This window comes from Triturus cristatus, chromosome 12 (assembly GCF_964204655.1).
Source record: "Triturus cristatus chromosome 12, aTriCri1.1, whole genome shotgun sequence".
Classification (NCBI taxonomy): Eukaryota; Metazoa; Chordata; class Amphibia; order Caudata; family Salamandridae; genus Triturus; species Triturus cristatus.
Window position 1 is genome coordinate 238,873,776 of NC_140595.1, and position 13,004 is coordinate 238,886,779.

At 47.7% G+C, this 13,004-nt stretch overlaps 1 protein-coding gene across 8 annotated transcripts in view; it reads right to left on the minus strand.

Moving 5' to 3' along the window:
- The window catches only part of CADM3 (cell adhesion molecule 3), a 674,344-nt gene that overhangs the window by 313,943 nt on the left and 347,397 nt on the right, over positions 1-13,004 (minus strand). For all 8 annotated transcript variants that reach the window (XM_085639680.1, XM_085639676.1, XM_085639679.1 and 5 more), the window contains one exon: positions 1,329-1,419. In XM_085639680.1, the coding sequence (XP_085495806.1) occupies positions 1,329-1,419 (91 nt within the window). The remainder of the gene's footprint in view (positions 1-1,328; positions 1,420-13,004) is intronic.

Here is a 13,004-nt window from a genome sequence, read left to right on the forward strand (position 1 = left end):
AGTAGCACCAATAACTATTGATATTTGTAGATAACATCATATTGTCTCCTCATTTGTACTGTTGTGTCTTTTAATGCATGTGTGTGTACCACAAAATCCAACCTTCAGACTCTGGTCTTTTAAGCAACATTAAGTCGTCTGTAGCAATATGCCCAGTCCACGGATGTTTCTGGGTTCCCCATATTCAGAAACATAGGTCTTTTACCACAAGACCTTTTCAGATGGGAATGCCAATTGTATGAATCGATTCTCTGGCTCTTATAGTTTGCTTTCATTATGATCCTGGCTTTAAGCCATTCATTAAATGGATTGCTATGCTTGCTGCCAGAAAACACTCAATTTGGCTGATTATCACAAAACTATTTGTTTTCTGGAATAGTTCAGTATATTACCAATGCAAAATCATTACTCATAATGGGCCAGATGTACAATCCTACCAAATTGCGAGTCGCAAATTGCGTTGTTTCGCGACTCGCAAACTGGAATGTGCAACAGTGTTCAAGACACTGTTTGCGATTCTTAATGGGATTACAAATTGCATGCCTCATTAATATTCATGAGGCAGGAACAAAATGCAACCCCATTAGGAATGGCTAGCACTCCCAGGAATGGTGGCCTGCTGGGGTCAGCAGACCACCACGTCTGTGACTGTTAAAATAAAGCAGTTTTTAAAAAACAATGCAGCCCGTTCTCCTTACAGGAAAATGGGATGCATTTAAAAAAGAAAAATTAAACATTTGTTTTATTTTTAAAGGGCCACTGCCTGCTCTTAAAAATATTTTCGCATCCATTTACAGAGGGGAAGGGGTCTCCTGGGGGCACCTCCCCGTTTGCTTGTGGCTTACCACCTACTTGAAGTAGATGGTAAACTGTAAGTATTCTGCGGACGCAAATGCAGTCACAAAACAATGGTACATCGTGACTCGCTTTTAGGAAGGGATGCCCCTTCCTAATAGCGACAGTCGCAAACGCTATTTTGCAAGTCTCCAACTCTCAAAATAGAATTTGAACGTGCCAGGAACGTTTTTTGCGTTTGCAAATGGGCCAATTTCCAGGTTGTGACCGCAAAAAACGATCGTACATCTGGCCCAGTATTTTATTTACACCAGTGGAAGTGTGGGTGGTATCCTGAGAGTCCTCCGTTGTGGGGAATATGCACAGGGAAGTGGAACTACAATGATTATGAGTGACAAACAACATAGCCAGCAGCACCCATACATTGGTTAAGGTAGTATTTAAGTAAGTAGAAGCCTACAACTCTGTTTCTGTACGAGCATCTCAAGTGTTAAACATGCTGCTAAAGTTGCTGAATAAAGACAGCTTCCTACCTGGGATTCCCATAGGCAAGGCACCGTAACTGGAGGTTATCTCCCTCTCTGGGGAACTGTGGTTGAGATTCAATCTTGGCAACAGGTTTATCTGCAGGGTAAGTTGAAAAGATACACACGCTGAGATTTGTTACAAGACATCTTATAGCATCTTATTTAGAACTACAAGGACTGATCAGAACAACAATACTAGCAAATTCCTTCAGCACTAAATTACATCCTTATTGTTAGCCTCTTCATTCCTCCAGTGCCTCAACATAGGCTTGGCTGGTGATTCCAAGACAGAGTCAAGAACGTATCACCTCCTATCTTCCAAAGCCTTAATCACGGAAAGAATCAATTTTATGTAGTGCTGAATCTACTAGCAAACAGTACTTGAAAAAAGCTGAATAAACACAACAGGAAAAACCGTTACCTACCAATGTATGGAAAATAAGTTGTCTTATACAACTGGGAGTGGATTATTATCTGGGGCAGTGTTATTTAACAGGCTGCACGCTTTTACACATACCAGACATGGGAATGTGTTTGAACAGTTTAGTAATTTTAGCCTTAGGCCGTGACAAAGAGGTGTAGATAAGGATATACACTGTAGGCCCAGTCTAGCAACCTATCCTAGACTAAGCAGTTATAGGAGGCCATACCTGTTGTTCTTTTACAAAATTAAGATTTTATTCATGTTTTCAAATAACATTTATGACGGAACAAATTAACTGCATTACTTCTTGAGAATAGATATCCTTCTAACAATATTAAGTAAAAAAACAAAGATTACAGGGACATTATAGTTAGGTTCAGATTTTACATTCACAACACCACAGATATAGTTATACTTCTCTCAAGAAAATATAACTCATGTCCTAAGGTAACTATAACTAGCAACCCTGCCACGTACCCTTTTCTTTACTGCAAAAGTTGCAGTGATATTAATTATTTCAAAGGAGATGTCATCAGTGGTGTAATATGTGGGGTAATTAGCAGTGTATGTCGTTCAGCACTTTCTCCCAAAATCATTCTGGTCTCAGACAGTACCAGAGCAGGTGCACCAGCGAGCCGGCCAATCCGCAGCCCGCCAGCATTTCTCTGAGTGTTTTTTATCCCATCGATGGATACGAGCCAGCGTGAGATACCAATATGATGTGGCATTAAACGCAGACTTGTTTCTGGCGGTAGTGTAGGCAGAGTGGTGCGACCTATAATGAATATTCACCCACTCTTTATCTGAAAGGGCCCTCCCTAGTTCCTCCTCCCAGCATAGCTGATCTTTCGTATGCTTCCTGTACTGACCAGTTGCAAGCAGAGCATAGAGCTTCGCAATCATGTGCTTATCATCTTTCTTGCTCATTAGCCACTTCTCGAAAGGGGTACGTTGACGGGACACATGGCAAATAAGCCACTGAAGTGGCCCAGTGTTGTATTTTTAGATAGAAGAACCCATCAGAGTCGGGTAGATTATAATCCTGACACACCTGGGCAAAGGAAAGGATGCCCTTCACATCAAACAAGGAGCCCAGGCGTTTACAACCCGCCTCTCTCCAACACTGGGTGACCTCAGATATACAGCCCGGTGGAAAATCTGGGTTATCAACCATCGGAGTCATTGGGGAGGGGAATATTTTAAGACCCCTCCTGAGCGCCACAGCGTCCCAGGCCTTGAGCGTTGCCGCTGTGACCGGGGAGGAGTAAAGGCCCCAAGCTCTCAGTCTGCGCGGGAGTCACACCGCCCTCCAGCTACCACTTGGTCTATGAAGGTCCAGTGTTTTTCTGAAAGCGGGTGGTTCCATTCTAAAACATAGTGAGGGTTGGAAGCTTGTAGGTAACTATGGACCAACGGGAAATTCACACCACCCTCACTCTTGGGACGTGCCAGTTAGGATATGGCAGGCGCGCTTTCCTACCTCCCCAGACAAATTTATTTATGGCCATCTGCAAAGTTTGCATAGCTTTCGGAGGGGGCACCAGGGATAGGGTCTAAAACAGATACAGAATCTGCGGTAGCACCCTCATCTTCACTACTGCTATGTGCCCGAACCAGGCCAGCTTAAGCCTAGACCACCCATCCAACGTCTTCATAGTGTGCTCCTCCAGAGCTGAGTAGTTCAACTCCAGCGTGCGTGATAGCGTAGGGGCAAGGAGGATGCCCAAATAGGTTATCAGTCCACTGCAACGGGAACCTCTCTTTCAGTAGATCTACATCAGCTTGGGGCGAGGAAAAGTTGAGGACCTGGGACATACTGAGATTTACCTTAAATCCCGAGACCCTTCCAAAAGACTCCAGTTCATTCACAAGCGTGGGCAAGGACGTGAGGGGATCAGAGATAGATAGAATTACATCATCCGCATAGAGGCTTATTTTGTGGGTGACACCTCCAAATCGGAGGCCCTGAATGCTTGGGTGGTCTCGAAACCTTTGGGCGAAGGGCTCCACTTAAAGGGTAAAGAGGAGGGGCGAAAGCAGGCATTCCTGCCTCGTGCCCCTGGCAATCAAGAAGGGGGTCGAGGATACTACATTTACCCTAACGAAAGCCCAGGTGGGAGTGGTAGATGCATCAAACCCAATGGATAAAGTGTGCCCCAAACTAAAAGCCGCGTAGTGTGTCAAACAGGTAATTCCACCACACCCTGTCGAATGCCTTCTCCGCGTCTATGGACAAGAATATGGCCTTCCTGCGGGACCTGTGAACGCTGTCCATGAGGTGTAGGAGTCGTTTTGTATTATCTCCTCCCTGGGGAGTGGGAATGAACCCTTCTTGGTCCGGGTAAATCAGACCCGTCATTAGTGGGTTCAACGGGCCGCCAGGATACCAGCGAAGATTTTGGCGTCAATGTTAAGTAACGAGATAGGGCGGTAAGAGCTGCATAGGCTAGGGTCTTTATGAAGTTTAAGAATCACCGAGATTGCAGCTTCTGGCATGGAGTCTTTGACCGCTCCACTGTACAGAAAATAATTAAAAATCCTCGTCAGCACGGGCGCTAGTTCCCCGCAGAAGGTTTTATAGAATAGTGCTAGAAAGCCATCTGGGCCCAGAGATTTGTCCATTTTCAGCCTAGTAATGGCCGAGATAACCTCTTCCGGGCGGATGGGATCCTCAAGCTGCGTTGCCAGGGCCTCAGGGAGACGAGTGAATTTACTTGCTTCCAAGTAGGCACTCACATCTTGTTGATCTGGTGCCTCCTCGCTATATAAGGACTGATAAAATTGCCTAAACTGGTCTACTATCTGAGAGTCCAAGTGCACCTCCACTCCTGATGGCTGCTTAAGAGAAGAGATCCCAGCAAACATAGTTTTAGTTCGTAATCTCTGTGCTAGCATTCTCCCACACCTCTCACTACTCAGGTAGAACTTGTGGTGGAGGCGCAACAGCTCGTATCCCACCCTATTGAGGTCCAAGCATTTTAGGAGGAGCCGTTTCCTCTCTAAGTTCCTACAGATCCTCGGCGCTCCAGTACGTTTGTGTATAGCCTCTAGCTCCCTCACTTCCTGTTCAATGCTCTGCCGGACCTCCCGGCGCTTTTTGTTGACGGCCAAAGAAATCCCCATAAGTTCTCCTCTCATCACAAGTTCGAGAGTCTCCCAAATGGCAGCCTGCGGAGTGTCTCCCTTGTTATGTGGTCACCCAAGCCCTCGTCACCAGCCGACTGGACTACGGGAACGCCCTCTACGCTGGGACCACCGCCAAACTACAGAAAAGACTCCAGCGCATACAGAACGCATCTGCACGACTCATCCTGGACATTCCCCGACACAGCCACATCTCTGCACACCTGAGAGACCTGCACTGGCTCCCCGTCAGCAAGAGGATCACCTTCAGACTCCTCACCCACGCACACAAGGCTCTCCACGACATGGGCCCCGAATACCTCAAAACCCGCCTCACGTTCTACACACCTACCCGCCAGCTCCACTCCGCCAGCCTCGCCCTCGCCACCGTCCCACGGATTCGCAGAACCACCACCGGAAGATCTTTCTCCTACCTGGCGGCCAAGACGTGGAACTCCCTCCCCACCCACCTACGAATGACCCAGGACCATCTCTCCTTCAGGAGGCACCTCAAGACCTGGCTTTTCGAGCAGTAGCGGCACCCCCTCTCCCAGCGCCTTGAGACCCTCGCGGGTTAGTAGCGCGCTCTATAAATGTTCTTGATTGATTGATTATGTTGTAAGTATTCAATTAACTTTGCGCATAGGCTCTCTACTGTATTAGGAGAGTGCAGTAAACCCACCCGCAGGCACCAATTCGCGGGAGCGCGCATATCCCAGACTAATTGGATGTTGATAATGATTGGTGCATGATCTGATAAGGAACGCGGTCCTATAGAGGCATCGCGTATTCTGGGCAGTAGCACTTTAGAAACGAGAAAAAGGTCTAGTCGCGCGTAATATTTGTGAGCAGCGGAGTAGTGGGTGTAGTCCCGCCGTGCAGGGTGCTTAAGTCGCCAGACATCGTGCAAGCAACTATCAATCAGCCATTGTTTACCCTCCGGGGAAAGCGCTCCCACCTGTGAACTCCTCTGGCCAGAATGGTCTATGTTGTTGTCCATGACCAGATGAAGGTCCCCCCGGTACCACTATGGCAGTGTCAGGCGAAACTAAACCCTCTGAGAGAGTTCTGATTAGGAACGGCTCCTGGTGCATGTTAGGTGCGTAGACATTGATCAGTGTAAAAGGGGTAGCCCCCCATTGGAGCCTAAGTGCCTGGACCCTGCCCTTTACCTCATAGAGGGTAGAAAGTACCTTCCCTTCAAATTTAGCCCCAAAAAGGATGGCCACCCAATTTTTCTTTGCAGTGCCAGAGGACCAGTATTGACGGGGGAATCGTTGCATGCGCATAAAGACTGTCTTTGGACAACAAGAGGGTCTCTTGCAGCACGTAAATGTCTCCTTCAGTGTGCTCCATCAATTGTTTGTTGTAACGCTTTTCGCCCTAAGTGGGATGGGTATTCCCAGACGTGGGACCCGTGCTCACTACGCCACTGGAGTCAAGCTATCCTGGCTGATGACGGCTGATAGCCAGAAACCGGTCCTAGGATGCTTGATTCCGGTCCAGAGAAGACATGGCTTGGCAGTTTGGGCTGGACTGTTCCCATGAGGCACAGGGTCAAGACTGATTTGCATTGCATATGGCCATGTCTAAACTGGGGTGGCGTAGTGGGCAAAAGAACGATGGATTTAACCCAGATCTCTTGACTGGGGGAGAATGTCTGCATTGTCAGCATTCCGTCCATCAATTGTTTGTTGTAACGCTTTTCGCCCTAAGTGGGATGGGTATTCCCAGACGTGGGACCCGTGCTCACTACGCCACTGGAGTCAAGCTATCCTGGCTGATGACGGCTGATAGCCAGAAACCGGTCCTAGGATGCTTGATTCCGGTCCAGAGAAGACATGGCTTGGCAGTTTGGGCTGGACTGTTCCCATGAGGCACAGGGTCAAGACTGATTTGCATATGGCCATGTCTAAACTGGGGTGGTGTAGTGGGCAAAAGAACGATGGATTTAACCCAGATCTCTTGACTGGGGGAGAATGTCTGCATTGTCAGCATTCCGTCCATCAATTGTTTGTTGTAACGCTAGTAATGAAGGATGGCAGCGTGCTTTACAGGGTGATTGAGGCCCCGGACATTGAGACTTACAATCCTAAGGTCTCTGCCCATAGGGAACAGACATCGTCATACAGTACAAGACGTGGCCTCGGTATAGGGGAGTCGCCAGGGGGCACGCCCAATGGGACAGCCTAATGGTCCAGAACCGGTGCAGGAAACCTAACATAAATTAAACCCAAAACACAAAAGTGATACAACACTGAGATCAAACAAGACAGAACAAGAGCTAGAGTCTCTAAGGCCAAAGTTCGTCGAGGAAACATTGAGTGGGGGGACGTGCAGACCTGGTAGTCCCTCACGAACGGGCAGAAGCGGACTCCGGGTCTGCCTCAGATTCAAGCATAGCCTACCTTTCTGATAGTTCAGGAGGGTGATGAGCGTCCAGGGGAAGAGGCCAGTGAGGAGATGACTGCTTCTCTTTCTTTTGCAATGGTGGCTGTGTCCGGCTTGTGAGCGGCCACTGACTTACCCACGGTCTGCCATCTAGAACTGTTGCGTCTGGACCCTGCCGAAGGCTTACGTTGCGGCTCCGGGGACGTGGGTCTAGACATTCCCAGCACCTCCCTGGCCTCCGTGAGTGAGCGGATCTGCCTTAGCTGACCATCATAGTGAAAGATGATTCGGAAGGGGTGGTCCCAAGAATAGGCAATCTCCTTCTCCCTCAGATGCATTGTAATTGGACGAAATTCCCTTTGCTTAAGCAGGGCTTGGAAAAGTGTAGGAGAGTGACCTCTAAACTGCAAGGGGTGTGCCTCCCTTGCTTTCTTGATGAAAAGCTCCTTAAGTTGGAAGTCATGCACACAGACCAAGAAGTCCGGTGGTGGGGCCTTGCCCCCTCTTGGCAGCCCCCCTCGGTGAGCCCTGTCAATCTTAACTGTGGTCGAGTGGTCCATGCCCAACACCTGGCTGAAGGGAGCCGAGACGAACTCTCTCATGTCTTCCCCATACGCATGGGGCTGTAGTTCAATATGCTGCTCCTTGAGCCGAAGGATTTCTTGTTGCATTATTTTGCTATTTCTTCATCACAAGTCTTTTCGTGGTCTTCAAGCGTTGACACGCGTTCGCCGATTTCTTCGACGTCCCGCTTGACTTCTTTGAGGTCAGCCGCGAGTTGGCCTTTGAGCTCCTGGAGATCTTCGTGCAGGGACGTAAAAAGTTCTGTCATGAAAGCTTTACTTGCTGGGGCATCCGCCTCTTCTGAATTTCTGGGGTTCCCTTCATCCCCTTCATCCTCTTGCCCCGTCGCTGCAGTGGCCCCTAGCGTCGGTTGCTTCAGAAGCATCTCCTTAACTGAGCAGTCTTTTTTCACCTGAGTGCTCGTCATGATGCGTGACCAGGATCCTCCAGCTTGTGTCTAAGTGCTAGTCGTGAAGCCCGATGTCGTCCAGCCACCAACACCCGTCCACTCACCGCCACCTGTGCTAGGAATCACTTTCACAGTGCAGAAAGCCTTGTCTCTTCTGGGCTCCCCTTTTTAATGGCCGCCAGATACGCACTGCCCCTTCAGTCCACTAAGGCAAGTTCGAACAAGGCAACTCACTCATCACGCCGATCCCAGGAAGGGCCAGCTGCAATGGGGAGTCCTGCGTCAAACAGCAGAGTGACAGCCGCGCAAATGGCCACGGCGTCTCCAGCAAGCGGTCCTTGGTCGACCAGTCGTTTCAGCTACGGCCGAGCTGGTGGAAGGTCTCTCACCGGAATGGTGCCCTAAGCAAGGCGCTCCACTGGATGCAGGTGACCCATACTCCGATGCACAAGCTCCGAGTCCCAGTCTGCACTGCTTGGTCTCTGTGGGTTCCCTTACTCCTGAGCACACTACAGGGCTTTCCAGCCCCACACAACAGGCCAGTGTCGCCTGGGGGGGGGGCGCCAGATAGAGGCGGTGGCCTCCAGATGCATATATTCTCTGGCAGCTTCAGGGGCCCCTTGCGTGTGCTCCAACCTGTGCACCACTCATCAGGTAGGATCCAGCTTCTACGATCCTCTCCCGGATGCTGAGGGAATTCTCTCGATACACCCCTCACATCAGGCTGCACTCCCCTTCTTCCGAGCAGGCCTGGGCCTTGGAATCGCAGCTCCTCTCTCTACACTGCACGGGCATGCAGCCCCAGGCCTCTCAGCTATGTCCCACCCGCAGCTACACATTCCTTACTCGTGCCGGTCGGGCCGCTCCCCGTCCCGGTTGTCGTCTCTCTGGCGAAGCTGTCTACTGCTGCCAACTGAGGGAGCTAGCCCTCTCCGTTCTCAGACACTGCTCCAGCGGGCATGCTGGATGCGTTCACGGTCCACCAGGCCGGCAAGGCCGCCACGCACCAGGCTCGGAAGGGCCGCCTCGCTCAGAAAGCCACAGCGCTCGCTGTCCCCAGGAAGGCTGGGCACGCTGCAAAGCCCGATCCCTCTCCTCGCAGCAGATAGTGGGCACGTAGGGCAGGCAAAAACAAGGCTAAAGATGCGGCGATGCCGGAGCTACCGCAAAGCACGACCTAGCTGGCCGCCATCTTGGCCACGCCCCCGATGATGACAATTCAAAAATAATTTGGGAACACATTAAAAAAGCAACAAGGACAGAAGGGGAGGACATTCTGGATGAAATAAAAAAAATTACGCTAAGCTAATGGCCAAAGTAAATATACTGGTACAGAGGAAACAAATAGATTGGCCCAAATTAAATAGATGTGTCCAGGACACTTAAGAAACCGTGTCTGCCTTTTTCGCTGGAATGCAGAAAGTATTTACAGCTCCAAGTAGATTAGACAGTGAAAATTAAGCAACACAAAGTGCACTTGTCTCCTGCTTTTTAATAATTTAAAGCCTGCAATAAAGAAAAGGATTTTGGAATATAACCCAACATGGTCATGCAAGCCACTGACAGAAATACTGCTATTACACAGTACTATGAGATTCTAGGGAAAAAGGAATTAGAATTTAAAAGTAACAAAAAAAGGAGCTAAAAACAAAGGTCCTAATTCAGCAGGTACAAGAGTATGGTGCCTGTGGGCAGAGGGGCAGAGGGACAGGGGGAGAGGAAGGGGACTTAGAGGCCCCACAAATGTTATTTTTGGCTCCTTCAGTACAGCAGCAACATCAAGCAACTATTGAGGGGGAGAGGAGTTGGCATAATGGCTAGGGCGGTCGACCTCGAATCTGAGGAACTGGGTTAGAGTCTCGGCAATGACGCTGAACATCCTGTGATTCTGGGCAAATCACTTAATCTCCCTGTGCCTAACCAAAATGAATGTGTGTCCTCATGTAACGTAACTGATGCTATGTAAAGTGCTCTGATACCCGATTCGGGTCAAGTTAGCGCTATCTAAAACTCTGCAAAAAAAAAAAAAAGCAAGCAGACACACACACAGGGATGTTTTAATTGTGGTGAACTAGATCATTGGAGAGCCCAATGCCCACACCCGTCTAAACAGTCGCAAAGAGAGGGTGGGATAGGAAGATCAAGAGGCTGTGGAAGAAGTATGGGAGCAGCTGGATATCAACAACAAGGACGTGATTCACTTCCTGGCCCAACACAATAGCCCCCCCCCAGACAAACATCGCTGATGATGCCAAAAGTGCAAGTACACCATCCCTATGATGGAATACATCAGGAAGGGCCCCCAAGGGATTGGAATTATTATGAACAATAGGGAGGCCCGAGAGAGTTGATACAGCGGATGGTAGTCCCAGTAGATCCCACTGGACCATATGTAAAGGGCGAGGTTGAAGGTACACCTTTGAATTGTTAATAGATACAGGGGTCACAAATTCCTCCTTGACAAAGAAAACATTTACAGATGTTCCTCTCTCAGAAGAAGAACATAAATCAGTGCGATTCACTAACATACCTGTAACAAGCTCAATGTCCGCACCGCTGAAATATTCTATAGGCCCAATACATGACACTCATTCATTTATAATATCAGACAAATGCACATTTAATTTGTTGGGTTGAGCTTGGTAAAGAAGAATGATGCAACAATTAAGTATAGTGCAGATGGAGTTTTCGTGGAATTAGATAGGCCACTCAGAGAGGAAATGGGTAACTGTCTTGTGCTAACAGGAATAAGGAACTTTGCAGAACAAATAATGGACCAGATAGATTGAAAGATTTGGGCAAAACATAAGAATGACACTGGGAGAATGAACATCACACCTTCAACAATTACAGGCAGACAGAATGTGAAACTACCAAGGATACCACAGTACAAGATAGCTCCAGATGGTCTAAAGGGGTTGCAGGATAAAGTAACTGACTTACTGAAGGAAGGGATTATGAAAGAAATAACAGGCAGTAAGTGCAACAGTCCAATATTACCAGTCTTGAAAAGAGGGGATGAGAATACTGATGAAAAGAGTTACAGATGTATAGTTGATCTCAGAGATATAAAGATTGTAGTGCCACAGTTCAAGGTGGTTCCCAATGTAGTATCAATATTAACATTGTCACCAGAAATGGCATTATTTCAGGGGTATATTTGAAAAATCCATTCTTCTCAATTCCAGTATATGATGGTAGGATGTATCTGTTCTCCTTCTCCGTAGGCGGACGGAGTTATTGCTTTACAAGAATTTCTCAAAGATTCCTAGAGAGCACCATTATCTACAATCAGGCCTTGGAAAGAGAACTAGATACTTTCAATGTGTCACCCCATTCTCTGTTAATCCAATACATTGATTTGTTGATTGCCAGCATCTCAGAGGAACAGTGTACCACTGACACTGTAAATGTGTTACATTTCCTAGCTACACGTGGTCACAAGGTTTACCCAGAGAAAATATAATTAGTTCAATAGGAGGTGCCATATTTGGGACACATCCTGTCGAAAGTGCAGAGAAGATTGGATGATAAACACATTAAATTGATTCTACAGACACCAGTGCCACGGACCCTGCAACAGGTACAAGCCTTCCTAGGCATGGCTAGCTATTGCAGGCACTGGCTAGCTAACGTCTCTTTGCTTTCAAAATCTTTATTGGCCTTAACCCATAAGGACACTCCTGAACCCCTTAAGTGGTTGCCAGAACATGAACAAAGCTTCCTTGCCATGAGGCAAGCTCTCTTCTCTGCGCCTGCTTTGGGCCTACCAGGCTATTCTAAGTCTTTTCAACTCTATGTTAATTAATCTGACAGGTATGCTCTTGCGGTCCACTGCCAACAGCATGGTGACCACAAAAGGCGATGCGCATATTTCTCTGCCACCTTGGATACTGTAGCCAAGGCTTTACCTTCCTGTATACGTTCAGTTGCAGCAACTGCTTTATCACTACAACATGCAGAAAGCATAATAATGGTACATGAAGTTGACATATATGTTTTACATGAAGTGAAGCTAATATTGAACAAAACACGTACTCAGCACCTCACAAATGCCAGGCTCATGCTGTATGACATCTGTTTGTTTGCAGCTCATGTTACACTTCACAAATGTACTATTTTGAACCCTGACACCCTGTTACCTACTCTGAATCATTGAACGAAGACCATGATTGTATTTTGTTAACAGAGGAACAAACAAAAAGTAGAATTGATATGACTGATACAGCCTATAAAAATGCTGAAGAAGAGTTGTGGGTAGATGGGTCCTGCCTGAGAACAGATGATAACTATACATCAGCAGCCTATGCAATTGTAACAAACACTGAAGTTGAGTCCTGTAAAATACCAGAGTTGTCCGCACAAGCAGTGGAACTTGTGGCATTGACACAAGCTTGTGAATTACCTGTAGGAAGGTGTGTAAACATATTTACAGATAGCCAATATGCATTCAACGTGGCACATTCCTTTGTGAGACTCTGGAAGGAAAGAGGTTTTATTACTTCGCAAGGAACAAAAATACAGCATGGTGTACTTCTCGCCAAATTACTTACTCCTTTGCACTCCCAAAGAAATTGGCCGTATTTAAATGTAGTGCCCACAAAAAAGTGACAGACAGAGTAGACCACGGAAATGTGTTTGCGGATGCAAAAGCTAAACAGAAAGCACAAAGTCGTTCAGCACTAACATTAACAGCCTAAACAAGGGAATTCACTAGATCTAACAACTGAAGGTGAGAGACTAACGCAACAAGGGGCAACGGTGGAAGAAC